This window comes from Bufo bufo, chromosome 8 (assembly GCF_905171765.1).
Source record: "Bufo bufo chromosome 8, aBufBuf1.1, whole genome shotgun sequence".
In the NCBI taxonomy this organism is placed as follows: domain Eukaryota; kingdom Metazoa; phylum Chordata; class Amphibia; order Anura; family Bufonidae; genus Bufo; species Bufo bufo.
In genome coordinates, this window is record NC_053396.1 from 32,896,020 (window position 1) to 32,919,934 (window position 23,915).

General features: G+C 43.8%; 1 protein-coding gene across 1 annotated transcript in view; it reads right to left on the reverse strand.

Annotated features, from left to right (window-relative positions):
• OLFML2A (olfactomedin like 2A) overlaps nucleotides 1–23,915 on the reverse strand; it is a 99,219-nt gene that overhangs the window by 31,965 nt on the left and 43,339 nt on the right. Inside the window, exon 2 of the mRNA XM_040442381.1 lies at nucleotides 17,739–18,002. Within this exon, the coding sequence (XP_040298315.1) occupies nucleotides 17,739–18,002 (264 nt within the window). The remainder of the gene's footprint in view (nucleotides 1–17,738; nucleotides 18,003–23,915) is intronic.

The following is a 23,915-nucleotide window of genomic DNA, read 5'->3' on the forward strand; positions in this document are numbered from 1 at the left end:
TGTAAATGTGTATACAGAGAGTCACTGATAATTGTAGACAAGGAGGGGGTGTTATCAGTGACTGATAGCATTCTCTGTGTAAGTGTGTATACTGAGATAGCTGTCAATCACTAATAGTTGTACATGGGGGTGGACTTATCAATGATTGATAGCATTCTCTGTGTAAGTGTGTATACTGAGATAGCTGTCAGTCACTGATAGCTGTACACGAGGGAGGTGTTATCAGTAATTGATAGCATTCTCTGTGTAAGTGTGTATACAGAGATAGCTGTCAATCACTAATAGTTATACATGGGGGTGGTTGTATCAGTGATTCATAGCATTCTCCGTGTAAGTGTGAATACATAAATAGCTGTCAATCACTGATAGCTGTATAAGGGGAGGTGTTATCAGTGATGGATAGCATTCTCTGTGTAAGTGTGTATACAGAGATAGCTGTCAGTCATTGATAGCTGTACACAGGGAAGGTGTTATCAGTGATTGATAGCATTCCCAGACGAGTTAACATGAGCGGATGGAACAGCCAATTGTCGGGAAAGAAGCGTTCCTTACCGACAGTCAGCTGCTCGCTCAGTGAAGGATACTGCTGCATTTACAGCACCAGGCCAGTACTGGACATGCTGGAGGTACCAGTGTGTTGTATGTATGCATGTTATGTATGTCCTTCCTTAGAAATGTTTTTGTGCACCATAGGTTGGTGGTCCTCTTGAGTAACCATAGAGTTTTCTAATAAATACGATTAATTTTTACATGCTGCATATGAATACACTGTATAAGCTTGCTAGGCTGATGACAAGTATAGATCCCAGTGACATGTTGAATGGTCTCTTGTATAATTTAATTGTTTTCTTGTATAGCCAAATAATTGTCCAGTAGACGACCAATCCAACAAATGCTACAATCTGAGCTATTAAATCCAGCATGAGTTGCCAAGAGAGCTCACTAAAGGATAATTATCTGCCACATCTACTCATTGGCCTTACATGGCACGCCTTAGGGGTTTAGTGCATGCGTTGCAATCCTAGTTTAGGATTATTTTTTGTATCTTTATTTGTGTAGTTCATCAAATGTAGATTTTTTGCCCATCCTGGGCTCTGCTTTCAGGCTTGAAACAAAACTCTGCCTAGACATCTTTCCAGGTAAGCTACTGTGCTCAATGCAGTAACCCATTTCTTGTAGGAGGGATCCTGAAATATTCCATTTGCTTTAGTCCAACATAAAATGAACTATTAGTCTGATATGAAGAAAAAATAAAAATGTAATTCACAGGTAGAGCTTATACAGACAGATAAGCAGATCTAGAAAAATCAGCTAATGATATCTCTATCCAAGGAGGTCATGGGAAAATGCTTGTGTTGTGGGATGATCAGTTTATCCCATGAGACAATCGACTGGCAGCCCTCATGTACCTGCTGTACATGCCCCTCTCCAAATTACTTAATTGCTTACTCCGGCTTAATGGTCATGAAGAAGTTCTCCTGTACCCCAAATGCTCTGTCCAATCATGAAGAACAGAACCACAGTCACCGGTCTCTTTATTATGAGGGCACTTCTATAACTTTCACATCTCCAAAAGTTGTGAGTTGCCTGTATATAGATGGATAAGAATATGTACGGTATGTACTATATGCATGTGTGCAATTTTTATAGTATACAAAGGCTATATTTACACTCTATAGGGGACATTTATCATTCCCTGCATGCCAAAAAACTGGCATCAAAAAGTCGCTAAGCTTGGCGCACGCCATGTTTGCACAAAATTTTGCTCTACCTGAAGCTTGCTGTACTAAGTGGGCTTGTGAATAAGTGGAGTTTAAAGAACCGGAGTGTAAGACAAGGAGCAAGAAAATAAGGTTTGACAGATTTTCCTTGTGTGTTGTTGGCTTGATTCTAGCTAGTCCTCCAACTACAGCAGACAGGGTCTAATTCTAACTCCCATTTACTGTTTTCCTTCTTTACTGTTCATCCCCATTTAAACATCTGCTCCATGGACAATGCTACTTTCACACGTCCGTTGTTTCTTTCCTGATCTGTTCCGTATTTTGCGGAACAGATCTGGACCAGTTCTGTACCCATTAATTTTCAATGGGTCCTGAAAAAAAATCAGACATTGAGCTGTCCGATTTTTTTCAGGACCCATTGAAAATGAATGGGTACAGATCTGGTCCAGATCTGTTCCGCAAAAAACGGAACAGATCAGGAAAGAAACAACGGACGTGTGAATGGACCCTTAGTGTGTGTCCTAATGTATGCGTGCCTTGAAGAGCCATTCGAGGGTGAATACAATTGCACTAGATGCAATCATGTTGCATATTTGGAAGCCCAGATCTTGGATCTAAATAAGCAGCTTGAAACACTTAGGCCCCTTTCACACGGGCGAGATTTCCGCGCGGGTGCAATGTGTGAAGTGAACGCATAGCACCCGCACTGAATCCGGACCTATTCATTTCTATGGAGCTGTGCAGATGAGCGGTGATTTTCGCGCATCACTTGTGCGTTGCGTGAAAATCGCAGCATGGTCCTCATTGTGTGTTTTTCACGTAATGCAGGCCCCATAGAAATGAATAGGGTGCGTAAAAATCGCAATCATCCGCAAGCAAGTGCGGATGCGGTGTGATTTTCACGCACGGTTGCTAGGTGACGATCGGGATGGGGACCCGATCATTATTATTTTCCCTTATAACATGGTTATAAGGGAAAATAATAGCATTCTGAATACAGAATGCCAAGTAAAATAGGGCTGGAGGGGTTAAAAAAAATTATAAATATTTAACTCACCTTAATCCACTTGTTCGCGCAGCTGACATCTCTTCTGTCTTCATCTGTGAGGAAAAGGACCTTTGATGGACCGTCACTATGCTTATCACATGATCCATCACCATGGTGATGGATCATGTGAATGACCATGTGATGAGCGTAGTGACGTCACCACAGGTCCTTTTCCTCACAGATGAAGACAGAAGAGATGCCGGCTGCGCGAACAAGTGGATTAAGTGAGTTAAATTTTTTTTTATTTTTTTTTAACCCCTCCAGCCCTATTTTACTTAGCATTCTGTATTCAGAATGCTATTATTTCCCCTATAACCATGTTATAAGGGGAAATCATACAATCTACACAACCTTGAACCCAAACCTGAACTTCTGTGAAGAAGTTCGGGTCTGGGTACCACAGTTAGTTTTTTATCACGCGCGTGCAAAACACATTGCACCCGCGCGATAAAAACTGAACAACGGAATGCAATCGCAGTCAAAACTGACTGCAATTAGGTACCTACTCGCGCGGGTTTGCCGCAACGCATCCGGACCTTATCCGGACACGCTCGTGTGAAAGAGGCCTTAGGGGCATTGCAGACCTGGAGAGAGGCGTAGACCTCACTGTGCAGGCACTGGCTGGGGTCAGTGAAATGGAGGTGGGAGGAGGAGGGCAAGATCCGGACTATCAGGTCAGCAGTTGGGTTAATGTAGGGGGTAGAGGGAAAAGTGCCAGGGAGGCTAGTCCTGAGCTGGAACGCCCTAGTAAATATGCCTGTTTGGCTGATATTAGAGATGAAAGCCCAGGGCCAGCAACACTGCAGCAGGGCGTTTCTCCTAGCAACCAGGAGGATGACCTCTGCAGGAAGGATGGGAAAAGGAGTGCAGCAAAGGTCAGACAGATACTGGTGGTAGGGGACTCTATTATTAGGAGGACAGACGGGGTCATCTGTCGCCGAAACCGTGAATGCTGAACAGTGTGTTGTCTTCCGGGGCTCGGGTTCGGCATATTGAGGATCGGATTGACAGATTGCTGGGTTGGGCTGGGGAAGACCCGGCGGTCATGGTACACATTGGCACCAATGACAAAGTCAGGGGGAGATGGAAGGTCCTTAAAAATGATTTATAGGGAACTAGGAGAGAAGCTCAAGTCCAGGACCTCCAAGGTAGTGTTTTCAGAAATACTACCAGTGCTACGAGCGTCACCAGAGAGACAATGGGAGCTTAGGGAGTTAAATAAGTGGCTCAGAAGCTGGCACAAATAGAAAATGAACAGCAGGTGGCAAAAGAGAGCAAAACAAATTCCCAAACATTTTTTAAATATATAAATGCTAAAAAACCAAGGTCCGAGCAGGTCGGTCCCCTAAATAATGGTAAAGGGGGGTAGTCACTGAAGATAAGGAAAAGGCAGAGTTACTAAATGTTTTTTTTTAGCTCTGTATATACAAAAGAAGATAAAGGAGCTGATATCTGTGGTGCTGGAGCTGTTAGTACATCCAGTAATATACTCAAACGCCCTGCTGCAGTGTTGCTGGCCCTGGGCTTTCATACCTAATATCAGCCAAGCAGGCATATTTACTAGGGCGTTCCAGCTCTATGGTCCAAGATGAGTTAAATAAGGTAAATGTGAACAAGGCTCTGGGTCCAGATGGATTACACCCAAGAGTTCTTAAAGAGCTCAGTTCAGTCATTGCTGTGCCCCTGTTTATAATTTTTAAAGATTCTCTAGGTACTGGTACAGCAAGGCAAATGTGGTGCCCATATTCAAAAAAGGATCTTGGTACTTCACATGTAATTAATTATAGACCAGTTAGTCTTGAGAAGAGACGTCTTAGGGGGAACATGATGAACCTATACAAATATATAAATGGGCCATACAAAAAATACGGTGAAAAACTGTTCCATGTCAAATGCCCTCAAAAGACAAGGGGGCACTGCCTCCGACTGGAGAAGAAAAAGTTCAGTCTCCAGAAGTGTCAAAGCTTCTTTACTGTAAGAACTGTAAATCTGTGGAATAGTCTACCTCCGGACATTGCCACAGCAGGAACAGTGGAGAGTTTTAAAAAGGGTTTAGATGAATTCTTAAAAGTAAACAACATAAATGCTAATGAAAACGTGTCTCACTTCCTTCTGGGATTCGCGTCCCCACCTCTCCCTTGGTTGGTGGACTTTTTTCAACTGTATCAACTATGTAACTACAGTCCTGATCAAAAGTTTAAGACCACTTGAAAAATGGCAAAAAATCTTATTTTACATTGTTGGATCTTAACAAGGTTCCAAGTAGAGCTTCAACATGCAACAAGAAGAAATAAGAGTGAGACAAAACATTTTTTGAGCATTCAATTAATTGAAAATAACGATTAAACTGAAGCAGGCTGTTTTTCAGCTGATCAAAATTTTAGGACCACATGCCTTTAAAAGGCCAAATCTGTGCAAAGATGTGGATTCGTTGTCATTTTCTGTCAGGTAGTCACACGTTGTGATGGCAAAGGCAAAAAAACTCTCCCTTTTTGAACGTGGTCGGGTTGTTGAACTGCATAAGCAGGGTCTCTCACAGCGCGCCATCGCTGCTGAGGTGGGACGCAGTAAGACAGTCATTTGTAATTTCTTAAATGATCCTGAGGGTTATGGAACAAAAAAGTCAAGTGGAAGACTCAAATTTTTTTTACCAGCACTGAGCCGGAGGATCCAATTGGCTGTCCGTCAAGACACTGGACGATTCTCGACCCAAATTAAGGCCCTTTCTGGTGCTGACTGCAGCCCCATAATCATCAGACGGCATCTGAAACTGAAGGGCTTCAATAACAAAAAACGTCTTCAAAGACCTCGTCTCCTTGAACTCCACAGAACTGCTCGTTTTTGCAAGAGAGCACCAAATATGGGACATTTAAAGGTGGAAGAAAGTTTTATTCTCTGATGAGAAAAAATTTAACCTTGATGGTCCTGATGGTTTCCAATGTTACTGGCATGACAATCAGATCCCACCTGAGATGTTTTCTACGCGCCACAGTGGAGGGGGCGCCATAATGGTCTGGGGTGCTTTTTCCTTCAGTGGAACAATGGAGCTTCAGGAAGTGCAGGGGCGTCAAACGGCCGCTGGCTATGTCCAGATGTTTCAGAGAGCATTCCTCATGACTGAGGGCCCTCGTCTGTGCAGTAACGACTGGGTTTTTCAACAGGACAACGCTACAGTACACAATGCCCGCAGGATAAGGGACTTCTTCCAGGAGAATAACATCACTCTTTTGGCCCATCCTGCGTGTTCCCCTGATCCAATTGAGAACCTTTGGGGATGGATGGCAAGGGAAGTTTACAAAAATGGACAACAGTTCCAGACAGTAGATGGCCTTCGTGCGGCCGTCTTCACCACTTGGAGAAATGTTCCCACTCACCTCATGGAAACGCTTGCATCAAGCATGCCGAAACAAATTTTTGAAGTGATCAACAATAATGGCGGAGCTACTCATTACTAAGTTCATGTTTGGAAGTTGGATTTCTGTTTTGGGGGGGTTTCGTTTTTTTTTGGAGGTGTGGTCCTAAACTTTTGATCAGCTGAAAAACAGCCTGTTTCAGGTTATTTGTTGTTTTCATTAAATTGAATGCTCAAAGAATGTTTTGTCTCACTCCCATTTCTTCTTGTTGCATGTTGAAGCTCTACTTGGAACCTTGTTAAGATCCAGCCATGCTAAATATGTTTTTTTGCCATTTCTTAAGTGGTCTTAAACTTTTGATCAGGACTGTATGTAACTTTTCCAAAAAGTGGGCAAGGAAGGTCGATGCATGAGCAGCTATAATCTATGTCAGGAAGCTGGCATGGATTATAGCGGAAATCTACACCAGCTCCCTTGCTGGTTTAGATCTGCAGGACCGCAGTGCAACTAGAGGTATCTGTAAACTTTTGGTAATGTGTGTTAGGGCCCATTAAGACGGCTGTATGAACGGGTGCAGGCCGATTCATTTCAATGGTTCTGTAAAAGATGCGGACAGCACGCCGCGTGCTGTCCGCATTTGTGGTTCCATTCCGCAGCTCTGTGGAAAGGATAGAGCATGTCCTAGGCATTTTCTATTATGGTTGCGGCCATGTGCGGTCCGCAGATTGCCGGTATCCGTGTTTGCAGATGTTTTGCACTGTATGTCATATAATGCACTACATACTCAGAGAGTTCCAACATGAGCTGCATGTGGCCAGGAGTTCCACCCCACCTCCTAGTTCCAGAAGATTCCAGTAGTGAGAGTCTAGACAGAGTGGAGTAAGGAAGCACAAAGCAGATCTCCTAACCCAAGAGTTTTTTCCATAGCTGCAGTGAGGACCCCTACTCCAGAGAGATTGCAAACTGTAAAAGCTACAGAGTGAGAGACAGCAGAGCGCTCAATGTCAAGCATTACAGGCCCTGTTGCTGCAATTGGATAAGAAAGCCAAGACACCTGATGCACCCCCAGATTAACGGACACTAAGCCACAGTATTCTAGCCAGCAAAGCAACCAGCGTCAATCATTCTTAGGCCCTGCTGCAGTGGAAGAAAACAGGTAAAGACACCCTGCACGCTACAGGTATGACTTGACCACTTGTACTGTTAGAACAGCACAATTTTATGTGACAGTTGCTAGCCAGTGAAACTAGAATTAGAGACTCTATCAAGAGAAAGAGAGTGAATTGAGGGCTATGGCTATTGCTTTAACTTTCCACTGAGCTCAGATGCTGGGACTTCTGAGTGTACATAAATCATAGCATTGCACCTGCCACCGGTAGAAAGTCAGCGCGCCAGGATGCTTGGCAGAGAGATGTTTCGGGGTACACATCCCCATTCTGAAGCCTGCACAGTCCCGGCCCTGTCCACACAGGACTGAGACTGTGTAGGCTTGAGAAAGAGGGCAAGTACCCCGAAACGTCACTGCCCAGCGTCCTGACATGCTACCTCCAATGTGGACTTTCTTCTTGTGATGGATTGTATGAATTGGTAAGTGTACTGCAATAGAACGGCGCTTTTTTCCTTATGCACTTTCTATGGAAGATTGCTTTTAAGGAATAGCTTATATGCAATTAATTTAAGTACAGTATATATATGGATTCTACGAGGCGGCCTGTGTCGTTTGTTATGGAAACTCTGAGTGTACTACCTACTGCTGAATGTAAGTAAAGGAAAACGTTACTTGTTCTGCAATCTCTGCCTAGTTTGTTCGCATCACCCTTTCACTGGACCGAACCCCAGGGAGCACACCGTGACACTACCACTCCCATCCTCTGCACCAGCTCTCACAGGGGCTCCCTGCAGATCTCCGCTTTGGTGCACAGACCTGCACAGATGCGCCACAGTTTCAAGAGGCTCACACGTCTAAATAATTGTTGCGATGCAACTGCTGCCAAGCCAATACACTGCTATACACACTGCAAAATGTGATACTAACCAGGTTCCATCAACAGGACAACACAGCAGCTATTAAACTTAATGGTTAAATATGATTTAACAACAATGCATCCAAGTTACGGTTACAGAGGAACAATACAAAGGGAAGTAAAAGAAAGGGGATTACATAACAACTAAACTCATGTCCATATAAGATGTGGTTTGAGTATTCCTGACAGTGAAGTATGGCATTCAGTTCTTGTAGTCCTTTATCCGGGGACCTGTGGTTCTATGTTATAGCATAGCTCCGCGCTCGCAGACTCTTCCCCAAAAATACTCAGTTGGGTTTTTTACATCTTTCCCTGGGCAAATACATCCTATATTTCCTTTGCCCAATCAGATGGTTAACAGATAGTGTTATCAGTCTTGCCCTCTTGCCTATCCATTTGGTGACCGGAGCTAGGGCTTTCAGGATCATTTTCTTGATTGTTATGGAGCATAACAATCCCACAATCCTCTACTCTTATTTCTCAGTCCCAGAGAAGGAATGTGAGGCCATAACCCAGCAGGAGGTCATCCACTGGCCAGCAGACTACACTGAGCATGAATATAAGAAACACAAAGGAAAAAGTCTGGTACCGTGTTAGCCAATAGAAAACTAGTTTAGAGCTCTCATTAAGAGAAACAAAATAAGAGTATTGCAGGTTTGATACCTTTTAATGGCTAACAAAAATAGAAGTAATGATGTTACATATCGAGCTTTCGAGACATCACCAGTCCCTTCATCAGGCGTACTACAAGAATATATGAAGAAACAGCAATATATATACAATAAGAACAGAGACATGGGGGAATGAATGGACATTTGGAAAAAAAACTGAACATCATATTAAAGATCTTGAGAATGAGTCCTTAATTATCTTACAGATAAGGGGTGTGAAAGTTTCATGGTCTCTAAATTGATGTTATCTCAGAGACCTGGTGCCCCGACTATGTCTATAGACCTAGGTCTCTGAGATGACATCAATTTAGAGACCATAAAACTTTCACACCCCTTATCTGTAAGATAATTAAGGACTCATTCTCAACATCTTTAAAGGGCTTCTGTCACCCCCAAAACTCATTTTTCATTTTTGGGCATATTAAAATCCTTATTGGACGACTATTGGGCTCTTACCTTGTTCTGTGGCTTCGTTTCCTTAAAAAAAAAAAAAAAAAAATCAAGCTTTTAAAATATGCAAATGACTTCACTACCAGCAAGTAGGGCGTCTACTTGCTGGTAGCCGCCGCTTCCTCCTTTTTAAAAAACGCCCCCTCCTCCTGTTGATTGACAGGGCCAGCGAGCGCTCTCCTCCTCCGGCTGGCCCTGTCAGCTTTTAAATCCCGCGCCTGCGCCTTACGTGTGTTCATTCGGCGCAGGCGCTCTGAGAGAAGGACGCTCACTTCCTCAGCACTCCCTCAGTGCGCCTGCGCCGATGACGTCACCTCTAAACCCGAAAGAGAAGACATCATCGGCGCAGGCGCACTGAGGGAGTGCTGAGGAAGTGCGCGTCCTTCTCTCAGAGCGCCTGCGCCGAATGAAGACACGTAAGGCGCAGGATTTAAAAGCTGACAGTGCCAGCCGGAGGAGAAGAGCGCTCGCTGGCCCTGTCAATCAACAGGAGGAGGGGGCGTTTTTTTAAAAGGAGGATGCGGCGGCTACCAGCAAGTAGACGCCCTACTTGCTAGTAGTGAAGTCATTTGCATATTTTAAAAGCTCGATTTTTAAGGAAACGATGCCACAGAAGGGGGGTAAGAGCCCTATATAGGGAATAGTCGTACAATAAGGATTTTAATATGCCCAAAAATGAAAAATGAGTTTTGGGGGTGACAGAAGCCCTTTAATATGATGTTCTGTTTTTTTTTTCCCCAAATGTCCATTCATTCCCCCATGTCTCTGTTCTTATTGTACATATTGAGGGGAAGAGGTGGCTCACCTGGTGAAGCAATATGAGAGGTGCTCTAGGTCTGGAAAGGATTGGAAGACTTCTGTCTTGGAAGCGCTTCCAGCAACAATAGATCTATTCAGACCACTCCATCGATCCAGAACACCAGAAGCCCACGCAATACTGGTGCGCATCCAGCGCTACACATGTGGGACGCCGACCAGAGGAACACCCGCCCGACTCAGCAGCAAGTACAGGATTACTTTCTTCAGCATCGGCCACAGATCAGCAAGGAGAAAGCAGACCAGTATCCACAAGACATAGAGCGGATAAAGAATAAGGTAACCGAGGCCAGTTTACACATATCGGGTGGGACGCCACCCGACACTGGCCTGCTAATACTATTACTATTCATCATACCGCATGTGGTCTGTCCTTTCCATTATATTCGCCATCAGCTAGAACCTCTCCATAGACTGAAGTACCTGTGACCAAATTGCGTATCACTTGTAGAGTGAACTCACCGGGACTAGCCTCTGGCTAATACAGGACATAGCAACCAAGTAGCCAGAAGTGGCCAACCAATGTATCCACATACCCTATGATATCACAAGGATTTACATATTGTATTTCTCAATCCTCCTTGCTCACTACACACCAGTTTCTCATTATATTCACCTCATCCACAGTGTATCCAATCACACTTTATTGCTACATACACTCACCTAAAGAATTATTAGGAACACCATACTAATACGGTGTTGGACCCCCTTTTGCCTTCAGAACTGCCTTAATTCTACGTGGCGTTGATTCCACAAGGTGCTGATAGCATTCTTTAGAAATGTTGGCCCATATTGATAGGATAGCATCTTGCAGTTGATGGAGATTTGAGGGATGCACATCCAGGGCACAAAGCTCCCGTTCCACCACATCCCAAAGATGCTCTATTGGGCTGAGATCTGGTGACTGTGGGGGCCATTTTAGTACAGTGAACTCATTGTCATGTTCAAGAAACAAATTTGAAATGATTCGAGCTTTGTGACATGGTGCATTATCCTGCTGGAAGTAGCCATCAGAGGATGGATACATGTTCTCATTCTGTTTACGCCAAATTCGGACTCTACCATTTGAATGTCTCAACAGAAATCGAGACTCATCAGACCAGGCAACATTTTTCCAGTCTTCAACAGTCCAATTTTGGTGAGCTCGTGAAAATTGTAGCCTCTTTTTCCTATTTGTAGTGGAGATGAGTGGTACCCGGTGGGGTCTTCTGCTGTTGTAGCCCATCCGCCTCAAGGTTGTGCGTGTTGTGGCTTCACAAATGCTTTGCTGCAGACCTCGGTTGTAACGAGTGGTTATTTCAGTCAACGTTGCTCTTCTATCAGCTTGAATCAGTCGGCCCATTCTCCTCTGACCTCTAGCATCCACAAGGCATTTTTGCCCACAGGACTGCTGCATACTGGATGTTTTTCCCTTTTCACACCATTCTTTGAAAAACCCTAGAAATGGTTGTGCGTGAAAATCCCAGTAACTGAGCAGATTGTGAAATACTCAGACCGGCCCGTCTGGCACCAACAACCATGCCACGCTCAAAATTGCTTAAATCACCTTTCTTTCCCATTCTGACATTCAGTTTGGAGATCAGGAGATTGTCTGGACCAGGAGCACCCCCCTAAATGCATTGAAGCAACTGCCATGTGATTGGTTGACTAGATAATTGCATTAATGAGAAATAGAACAGGTGTTCCTAATAATTCTTTAGGTGAGTGTATATGGTAGCATAGTGTAACAAGACAAAACAGCCCAGTGCTACTTATCACAGGTAGATACTACCTCCCACCCAGCACCCACAGGAATCTACTATCAATTTATTATCTATTTTTATCATTTTTAATTTTTTATATTTAAATTTTTAATGTATTATTTATTATTTTTATTTTCTATTTTTTATATTTATACCAAAACACCTCTACCTCAATTCTATTGATTTTTTATGCTCATCAAGCACGCTGCATTGGTTCTTGTTGGTTATTTACCACAGTTTTTAGCATTGTTTTTAGCATCAATAAATTCCTGCTTAATCCTTATATTTGAGTGCCGGTCTATACTTTTCCTTATTGTATATATATTGCTGTTTCTTCATATATTCTTGTAGTACGCCTGATGAAGGGACTGGTGATGACTCGAAAGCTCGATATGTAACATCATTACTTCTATTTTTGTTACCCATTAAAAGGTATCAAACCTGCAATACTCTTATTTTGTTTCTCTTAATGTTAGTGCTCTACTAAACTATAAGAAACACAAAAATGTCATGTTTGTCACACTAACTTTCCCAAATGTACAGAAAAAAGTGCCACCATTAAGTGACCATCCTCTATGGAAGATTACTGTAATATACTTCTATTTCTAGAAGGAAAGACATGATGGGAAATGTCATTCTGTGTCTTCGCTTGACCAAACATTAGGCCCAGTTTCATCTAAACAAGTGACGGTAGTGTTCAGTGTCTTGGCTCAATGTTCTAATAGACAAAATGAGGGAAGCCTTAGGGAGTTTTCATAGAAAATAGAAATGTTGCATGGGATAAACCAACTATCCCACAGCTTAGACATTTTCCCATGACTTTCTTAACTGGTAGGAATATCCATAGCTCATTTTCCACAGACAACGCCTGGAGCTGCTATTGATAAGGATTTTCCATTTTGTATAGCAACGAGTCTACCTAAAAGCAAAGTCTATGAACATTTCCCTCGGCTCTAACACACTTAGGCCTCTTTTACACGGGCGTCGCGTGTGAGGGCCGGATAGGATGCGGGTGCGTCGTGGGAAAATGCACGATTTTTTCGCGCGAGTGCAAAGCGTTTTAATGCGTTTTGCACGCGCATGAAAAAAATCGGCATGTTTGGTACCCAGACCCGAACCCGGACTTCTTCACAGAAGTTCAGGTTTGGGTTAGGTGTTCTGTAGATTTTATTATTTTCCATTATAACATGGTTATAAGGGAAAATAATAGCATGCTTAATACAGAATGCTTAGTAAAATGTCCATTGAGGGGTTAAAAAATAATAAACAAATTTAACTCACCCCATCCACTTGGTCGCCTAGCGGATTTCCTCTTCTTTCTTCTTCTTCAGGACCTGGGTAAAGGCCTTTTGATGACGTCACTGCGCTCATCACATGGTCCATCACCATGGTGATGGACCATGTGATGAACCATGTGATGAGCGCAGTGACATCATCAAAGGTCCTTTACCCAGGTCCTGAAAAAGAAGAAAGAAGAGGAGATCCGCTAGGCGACCAAGTGAATGGGGTGGGTTACATTTGTTTATTATTTTTTAACCCCTCCATCCCTAATTTACTTAGCATTCTGTATTAAGAATGCTATTATTTTCCCTTATAACCATGTTATAAGGGAAAATAATAAAGATGGGGTCCCCATCCCGATCGTCTCCTTAGTAACCATGCGTGAAAATTGCACTGCATCCGAGATTTTCACGCAGCCCCATTCACTTCTATGGGGCCTGCGTTGCGTGAAAAACGCACAATATAGAGCATGCTGCGATTCTCATGCAACGCACAAGTGAAGTGTGAAAACCACCGCTCATGTGCACAGCTCCATAGAAATGAATGGGTCCGGATTCAGTGCGGGTGCAATGCGTTCACCTCACGCATTGCACCCGCGCGGAAAACTCGCCCGTGTGAAAAAGGCCTTAGGAGTTGTGTTCTTATGTGGGGTCTTTTAATAACTATATTTTCATCTCGTATCTTATGCGTATCACTTTTGGAAACTATTTGTGTGCTCTGGGTTTTTATGCACCCTATTACTAGACCGTGAATGACTTATGACTCTAAGGTACTATGAGCATTAGTATAACAATGACCATTATTGGTTGTAACCCAGTATTAGGCTCCTCTATGGGCAATCATACTTTATCTCATGTATTGTTGCAGTGGGGGCAGATGTGTAACTTGGGCTCCTGGGCCTCAATTCAAAATCTAGAACAGGGTTCCTCACCTACCATACAACATTTATAATACTGGTGTCTTCTTATGCAGTAGAGATGTCTTGATGCCTCCTTATGTCATACTTGCTAACTTTTATAAATGCCCATCTGGGAGGTCTACGAGTGTTCCTGAATTTTTTCAGGGCATAAGCACACCCAATGTTCTTAAACCATGCCCCCTTCTGTGGACTTTGCGCTCATTCTATGGCATGGCACCACCCCATGAATGTGTATTTGGATGTTGGACCTGGAAGCTTCCTGGTGCCACACACAGATAAAGCACAGGCCTGCCCAGAAGAATTACCGACCCCAGGCCAGCTTTCAAGCAGGTGCTGGGAGGCTTCTTCAGTACTTGGTAAATTTGCCAACTTTTCCAAGGATCTTGGAGATCTCCCTTTTTTTCCCACAGTTGGCAATTACACCTTGTACATATAACGAGTGAGAGTGAATCTGGACCGCACATCCTCAATACTATGCTTTTGATATATGTTTTTCAGCATAATAAAACATGGCTTTTCAGCACAATATTAATAAATATAACCTATGCTATGCACTAAAAGGAGGTATTGGTATACAGTTTGATCAAAGAGCATAGGCCCATTTACCGCTACAAGGTTGCCTCTTCAAGTGGGGACCTACTCTAACTTTAGCGCGGCACTGGGCAGCGACCACCGGCACCTCCACACTGCGCCAGTAGGCGACGGGACCCAGTGGCCACACAGCACCCTCACTGTGCGGCAATGCCACCTTGGCCCTGGGTCCCATCGCTCCACCAGCACAGCACAAAAGCAGCAATGGCCACCGCTCAGCACCGCATAATGTGAACAGGTGCAAAAGGCTAACCTGTTCACAAACTCTCAGGAACTCCAACTGAGAGATGGTAGGAATTTATAGACCCTTAGCAGACTCCTGCCGATTAAAAACACCTGGGCCAAATGGGGAGGAGTGCTGATCCAGAATTGGGGAAAAAGAGTTTGTGAACAGGTTAGCCTTTTGCACCTGTTCACATTATGTGGTGCTGAGCAGTGGCCATTGCTGCTTTTGTGCTGTGCTGGTGGAGCGGTGGGACCCAGGGCCAAGGTGGCTTTGCTGCACAGTGAGGGTGCTGTGTGGCCACTGGGTCCCGTCACCCAGAAGTATTTGAACACCCTGCGATTTTGCAAGTTCTCCCACTTAGAAATCATGGATGGGTCTGAAATTCACATTGTAGGTGCATTCCCACGCTGAGAGACAGAATTTTTTTTAAAAATTCAGGAAATCACATTGTATGATTTTTAAAGAATGTATTTATCTTGCACTGCTGAACATAACTATTTGAACACCTGAGAAAATCAGTGTTAATATTTAGTACAAAAGCCTTTGTTTGCAATTACAGAGGTCAAATGTTTCCTGTAGTTCTTGACCAGTTTGCACACACTGCAACAGGGATTTTGGCCAACTCCTCCACACAGATCTCCTCTAGATCTGTCAGGTTTCGGGGCTGTCAACATGGAGTTTCAGTTCCCTCCAAAGATGTTCTATTGGATTTAGGTCTGGAGACTGGCTAGGCCACTCCAGAACCTTGATATGCTTTTTACGGAGCCATTACTTGGTTATCCTGGCTGTGTGCTTCGGGTCGTTGTCATGTTGGAAGACCCAGCCACGACCCATCTTCAATGCTCTGACTGAGGGAAGGAGGTTGTTGCTCAAAATCTCACAATAAATGGCCCCATTCATCCTCTCCTTAATACAGTGCAGTCGTCCTGTCCCCTTCGCAGAAAAGCATTCCCAAAGCATGATGTTATTACCCCTATGCTTCACAGTAGGGATCGTGTTCTTAGGATGCAACTCATCCTTCTTTTTCCTCCAAACACGACGAGTGAAGTTTAGACCAAAAAGTTCTACTTTGGTCTCATCTGACCACATGACTTTCTCCCATGCCTCCTCTAAATCATCCAGATGGTCATTGGCAAACTTCAGACGGGCCTGGACATGTAATGACTTGAGCAGGGGAACCTTCAGTGCAATGCACGATTTGAAACCATGACAGCGTAGTGTTCTACCGACAGTGACCTTTGAAACTGTGGTCCCAGCTCTCTTCATGTCATTGACCAGCTCCTCCGTTGTAGTTATGGTCTGATTCCTCACCTTTCTTATCCTCAGTGATACCCTACAAGGTGAGATCTTGCATGGAGCCCCAGTCCGAGGGAGACTGACAGTTGTCTTTAGCCTCTTCCATTTTCTAACAGTTGCTCCAACTGTTGATTTATTTTCACCAAGCTGCTTGGCAATTGCCCCGTAGCTCTTCCCAGCCTTGTGAAGGTCCACAATTTTGTCTCTGGTGTATTTTGACAGCTCTTTGGTCTTGCCCATTTTAGTAGTTGGCGTCTGACTGACTGTGGGGTGGAAAGGTGTCTTTAAAAAGCTCAGACAGGTGCTACTAAGTTAGATTAATGAGTGGAGTAGAGGTGGACTATTTGAAGGCACAGTAACAGGTCTTTGAGAGCCAGAATTCTTGCTGTTTTTCAGGTGTTCAAATACTTATGTTCAGCAGTGCAAGACAAATAAATTCTTAAAAAATCATACAATGTGATTTCCTGATTTTTTTTTTATTTATTCTGTCTCTCAGAGTGAGAATGCACCTACAATGTGAATTTCTGACCCCTCCATGATTTCTAAGTGGGAGAACTTGCAAAATCGCAGGGTGTTCCAATACTTCTGTTCCTCACTGTATATCCTTCACCAATACATATGAAATTAGATTGTGCATCCTCATTCACATGGTCAACAGTAAAAAGTCTGCCTTGTATTGTTTCAAGGGTGATTTCAATATACTATGTATAGTCAGAAAGCCAGAGTTCATTAAAACTTTCACTAGATGCTATTCTATGGTTGCTTGGCAATGACTTTATTACATCCAAGACTCTCAACTCAGGTTTGACAACCATTCTTTCTGCCACAGACAAGTTGTTGAGAAAAGAAGGTCATTAGGGTCCTGTCTGTGACGACAGTTCTGTACAGTTTACATAGACATCACAAACAGGATCATAATGAAGCCATCTCTCCCAGACCGTGAATGAAAACATGGAGGATTGTGACCCCTCATTCCCCAGCAAGGAGGTACCAAGAGGTTCCTAAGGCATTCTGTGAATATACATCTTTCTTGGTACCGTATGATAGATCCTGCATCTCTATTATAGTTACTTAGGAAGACTAACAAAATATAAAAAATTGAAAAAGCCCTAGTATAAATGTTATTAAACGATCTATTGATTATTTTTTCTTTTCTAAGGCCAAAAAAATGGGCCGGAAAATGGGGACTTCTTCCTGGTGTTTGGTAACAAGGCCAGCTGTAGAAAATACACTACAATACCGAAGAGCCAATTTAGGGGATGGCTGTTGGTTGGTCATTCATTGACAAGGATACATACTAATGTAGAATAATTGGTACATAAGAAAGAATAGCAGAGAACACATTGGCCCAGATTCACCAGACCCCCACCATGGGACAGCTGCATCTTCATCCCTAACCCATCTGGTTGAACAGAATGGAAGACTAACCATGGTTTGCTGTAAGCACTACACTGCCTAGTGAGATAGGAGGTTCACCCTGTAATTTAGGAAAGGGATCAGACACCATAGTTGGGTTCCCATCTCCCAGTAATAGTCACATAGGTTGTCTCTATGTTATGTTAGTCCTTGTGCACACAGATACAATGACATTATATGATACCTTAAACAGCTCAGGAGCTTGTTTCTTCATTTTCTCCATTTTCCATTCATTTTCACAGGGATTGAGAGATGACGGTGGAGCGGTACAGGAACACTTGCAATCTGAACCAGAGCTGACTGTTTCCACGGTATAATAATCCTCCACACGCATATTGCCATTTTTAATACGGGCGCAGGCCTCTTTACTTAGGGGTCTCATGATACATTTGCAACGACAATCCGAGCCTTCTGAAATCATGCGCACGTGGTCTGTATCCCCAAAAACCTACAAAACAAAAACATTATACACATGAATCATCTTTATGAGAACACTTGATAATAAGAGTAGTCGTCATATCATTATATAGTAGGGGAGCATGGTGGCTCAGTGGATGGCTTGGAAGACCTTGGGTCAACTCCAACCAAGCACAACATTATGCAGCTTGGCTGAGCCCACCATGCGTGTTTAGGGGAAGGGGGGCTAGGAGAGATAGCTGTCGGCTGAACTAGTGTTTGGCCGGCAGCTATCTAATTGGCCAGATAGATTACAGGAAGATTTGGTCCCAGTGTGCAAGCCAGGGGCTGATGGGACTCTCTAAGCAGTGCTGAAGAACATATTGGTGACAGGGGCACAGCTAAAGGCCCCCCTTCCCTCAGTGCTTTGTGGCCAGGGGCAGGGAAGCACATAGCCTTTGTGCTGCCTGAGGCTAAAAATTTTATTTTTTACCTAACCCCGTCCCTCCAGCCAGAGGTGTAACTTGACCAGCATGCACTTTCTATAATATTGGTGTCTTCTTATGCGGCACAAGAGTCTTTGGGCCTCCTCAGGCTCCTGGGCCTGGTAGCGACTGCTACCTCTGCACCCCCTATAGCTACGCACCTGATTGGCGATATTGAAGACCATGGCTGTACTAGAGGCGCTCACTTGTCTACCTTGATGGGATGCATACATGCATGCATAAATCCCAATTTACCTCCCTTATTTCCACAGCTATAAAACCCACAACCAGTCTCTGGGATTACTGGCTATGTTCCCTTAGCCACAATTATACAGTATTTTTCCATAGAACCCATTCAATGGAAGCATTAGCTCGAAAATGTACAAAACTACTAGAAAGTACAATACAAATTTATAGTAAGAGTGCTCCATGGTTAACAAGTCATTAAGCTTTGTAAGAAGGAACAAGGGGCCGTCATTGACGGAAGATACGTGTCACCGAGGTTCCTGGCCTTGGTGAGGTAAGAACTGGGTTTTTCCCTGAAGTGTCTGTTTTGCAGTTGCAGTCTGACACTTCCGCTGTTAGTATGGCTGTAAAGCCGATCCGGGCCGGTTCTTATTGGGAGCAGCCAAAGAGCAGGTTGGTTGGCTGTTCCCCACGGTTCCAGGCCGGGTTTTGGCTGGGATATAAAAACCCAGCCAGCACGTTCAGCTGTGTGGATTATCCTCCATGACAAAGAAGCTGTGGAGTCTGTGTCTTGAGAGCCGCATGCTGGGGAAACAGGCCTCTAAAGCCTGCTGTGGGCTGCGGGTGGAAAACTACTGACCAGGTGAAGGTTTTTTGCACTGTGGACTTTGTGTGGTGTGAACAGGCACCAAAACTGAACACCGTTACTTTTGGTTTGTCTTTCCTATTGTATGAATAAAACACTGAACTTTGCTTTACAACCTTGTTTTTGCCTCTGTACTGCGTCCGCTGACCCTGCCTACCAGAGCAAATCCCCACAGCTTATAGAGAACCCTTTGCCAAAAGCGACTGTGCATGAATTATGTCATTACTGTCATTTACTCCGAGTTTACTACCAATTAGTATGTAGCATGAAGCCGACTGGCAGCTGCACTCATGCTGAAGAACAGGCACGTAATGAGCGTCTCAGAGGCCGTCTAAGCTGGACAATGGCATTATTTGTATTGTGCCAACTTGCTGCACAATTCTCAACTTGTTCATCCTTTATGCAAAATCAATTATCAATGCTTCATCAAAGTGACCGTCGGGTTGTCAGGATTTTTCCGCTCTGATTGCTCGTGATCTTAGAAATTATTTTTTTTCAGGGGCTCATCATTCATCATAAACCCGTATAATAAAAATGAAACGTTATAAAATTTTCCAGTATACTTTCTGTTTGAATTTCTCATGGTTTTCAGGATCTCTGCTTCCTGCCATTCAATGGGAACCTTAAAAAATTAAAGGGATTGTCCAGGATTAGTTTTTTAACTTTACCCCCTGTAGAGAGATCTATACTTACCCGATAAATGTGCACTACTTAAAGGGGTTATCCAACCCCTATAATAACCCCCCCCCCCCATGCTGGGGCCCCTCGTATACATTATACTTACCTGCAGCCCGGCACCCGCATCACTCCGGATCCCTACATGGCCGCCACTGCATCAAAACATCTGGCGACGGGGGGAGAAGTCAATAGCATGCACAGATGAAAGCAGGTTCACACTGACAAGCATCCCTAGCATCGCGGGTGACGCTGGGGAGGCTGGTGACCGTGCCAGCCTGCCCTTGGCTGCTCCCCCCCTGTTGCCGGATGTTTTGATGCGCATGATGGGGAGATGGAGCGGCGGTCATGCAGGGATCTGGAGGGACACGGGTGCCAGGGAGCAGGTAAGTATAATACAGGTGAAACTCGAAAAATTCGAATATCGTGCAAAAGTACATTTATTTCAGTAATGCAACTTAAAAGGAATTGCATTAATGTAACTTAAAATTAGAATTTTGTGAAAAGCTTTAATATTCTAGGCTCAAAGTGTCACACTCTAGTCAGCTAATTAATCCATACCCCCTGAGCAAAGGGGACCTGAGATTGTGACTTTGGGGTTTCATAAGCTGTAAGCCATAATCATCCAAATTATAACAAATAAAGGCTTGAAATATCTTGCTTTGCATGTAAGGAGTCTATCTCATGTGTTAGTTTCACCTTTTAAGTTACATTACTGAAATAAATGAACTTTGCACGATATTCAAATTTTTTGAGTTTCACCTGTATATACAAGGGGCCCAGGAATTGTTGGATAACCCCTTTAACCTCTCCATTTTATTGTATGGGTATTTATCTATCTTTGACATTATTTATCATATATGCTATTTTATTTGATTATATTTCAAAAAATTTTTTGTTTGTCTGGGTGCCAGTATTATTCTTATTGAGAATAAGGGTACTTTCACACTTGCGTTAAAGGGAACCTGTCACCTCCAAAAAACATCCCAAGCCTGCAGTACCTGAGAGTAGCCAGCAGCGTGTTTGTAACGATCATTTTCTTCCTGCAGGAAGATGAAGCAAAAGCTGTAAAAACGTTGTTTTATCCCCTGCCGGCGCGCTTCTCCACACATGCTTGAAGTCACGGAGGCAGCGGCCTCCTTGCTTCCAGTCACGGTAACCACGCCCCCTTCCCTGTGATTGACAGCGCTTATGCACGACAGTTCGGCTGGCTATACGAGTATTACTGTAGTGCAGCAGCGGCATGACGCGCACGGCGTCATAGCAACCAATGACGCCGTGCGCTCCTGCTCTCAACAGGAATCCAGGCCATGTTACCAAGGACCGCTGTCGGCCGCGGAACGCGGCCATGTGCATGAGGCCTTACAATGGGAAGAATGTGAAAAATACCTATTTCTAGGCCCTGGTAGTACAAATGCTGCAAGCCAGCAGAGGATGAAGGTAGTAGTGGATCTGGCTGCAATAGTTATTCACAGTGGCAATCCTCACACCAATGCTCGCTGGGGATGGGACAGGAGGGCGCACCTTTGCTTCCCTTGGGGCTCCTGTCTGATGGTAGTTGGGGTACCCTTGGTGTTATGAGTTTGGTGTGGGTACAAGGCAGCTGGTGTAGGTGGGTGTTGGAGTCAGTAACCAGGCTAGTTGTAGAAAATTGACAAGTTTCTCTTAGCTAAGGTGCAGAATGGGAGTTGTAGTACATCAAATGGTATCAAACCCAGTTCCAAACAATTCACTGTGCAAATCTTCCCTGATTGCCTATATCCATATATTGCTAAGATGGGAGTTGTAGTACACCTTCTCTGTATCTCTCCAAAGTCTTTCTCTCTCTGCAGAATCTAAGGCTGACAATAAGGCTGATGCTAAACTTGTAATTCCCAGAATTAAGATACGACTGGCCAGGATCGTGTCAAAGTGTGGGACGGTGTTTTAACAATGTGCCTCTCACTGCAGTAAAGTCTTTATAATCCTTAAACAGCGAACACCTTACTGACTGACCATAATGTTCGACCTTGCAGATTCTGGACCTTCTGGTTCTTTCTTTTCTCTCTCTTTCTGGAGTACTGTAGAGATGGCTTTCTTGACGCACTCCAAGGAGTGAGCACATGTAGCTCCTCTCACTTCCTCAGCTAAAACTACACTAATCTGAACGAGGGGCAGACCTCAGTCCACGTCTTAGCTTCCTACAAGAGCAGAGATAGGATTGTTAACCCTGACTGATCCATACAGACTATACTGGGTTATACAATACATCAGAACATTATACAACAAGAAGCAATATACCCTATTGTGGGGTACTGCATAAAAAGGACCTGACAGCTTTCCGGATATCCATTTTAGTAATGAATTGTATTCCTTATAAATTAACATTTCTGGCGTTTCTTTTCTTAGAACACTTTAATTCTCCCTGAAATTTGTGAATACATTGAAAAGTGGGTGCTACTAGTTGGGGAGTGTCCCTGCACATTCTGACACTGTCCGACAGTGGAAGACTGTATAGGGAGGCACCCCTTTTGACAAGGGTAATGGTAATACACAGTCGTCAGTTAATTTATACTTTTGCAGGAGGAAGTACAGAGGAACAGCATGGTTATGAGAAAACTGCATTCTGATTTCATGGGGTCAGACAAGTCATGACAGCTGACTGGTCCCCTTTAAGAGGCTACAGCACTTGGCTATGTAATACTACAATTACAGAGCCAGGACCCGGAAGACGGTCACTATTAGCAGATGTTTACTCCATAAAAACCCTTGGTGGTAATCACTTATTCATAATCTGGCAGGAAGAAAACATTCCGTTGTTAAGCGTCTATTTTCTTTACTTTTGCTCTGTTTAGATCAATTTTTCCCTACATTTTATTTTCCCATTCAGAAAATATGAATCTGCATTATCCCACAAAAAGTATTACTGTGCAATCAACAGGGCATTTGAAATGAAGTATTATAGCAATATACATACAATAAAAATAGTGTCAATTTTTTTAATCTACATTAAATTGTCATCAGAACTGGGGGAATCTGCAATTGTTTTCTGTGTGTTGTATTGTTATGTTATATTATGGCCAGCATTCCAGCAGAGGAGGTATGGTTGACGATGGTTGGCTCCCATCTTGGTAGGAATGAGTTGCCCCTACTTTCCTGCCAGGAGGGGGAGTTCCAGTCCAGACAGCAAGGAGATAGGAAGCACATGCCAGAGCTCATACGCTCAAGGAACCATATCCAATTCTCCTGTGAGACCATTACTCCAGTGAGATTACCAGAAAGCAGAAGCCTGTTTTCAAAGAACTTCAGTGTGCAAAGCCAGCAGAGTGATCAGAAAATTCACAGCTTCACAGACCCTGCTGCAGGTGAGGGAAAACAGGTCAGGCACCCATCACCTAGAATAACCACCAGGCCATATTAACTTCAAACCTGAATCACACATTAGTCATGTATTTCCACAAATGCCTGCAAATGCTATTTAATTGCCACACAAGCAGCCACCATACCTCTTCATCTAGTGAAAGAAACTGCACTTTGTACTTAATTCTTCTGGGTGTACCACAAGTTATATTTTGCACTAAGTAAAGAGACACCTTTATACACTAACTTCTGGTCTGATTCTTCAAACCACCTGTCCACAGCACTGATCCCCAGGGAGAAACGGCCTGAGGGAGTATACCATGATACAACATCTCATCAGGGACACCCGGCTCCTCAGGGACTGGATGCACCCCCTGCTGTTTATCTTTTTGGTCCATCTTCTCCTGCAATCTAAGGTAGACTAACATGCTCGGTAGCTTCCTTGCTCCCGTCCCCTCAGGGCTGACATAGTGATCTCATAGTGAAGCAGATGAAATGGTGCAGACATCTTTCATTCACTCATCCCTACTTCTAAATCCATAGAAACCTATAGCTCTCTCTCTCTACACAGTGGAGAAGGAAATTGTGGGGGCATGACACGCCATAGGTAACTCTGGGGCTATATGTAAGGGAC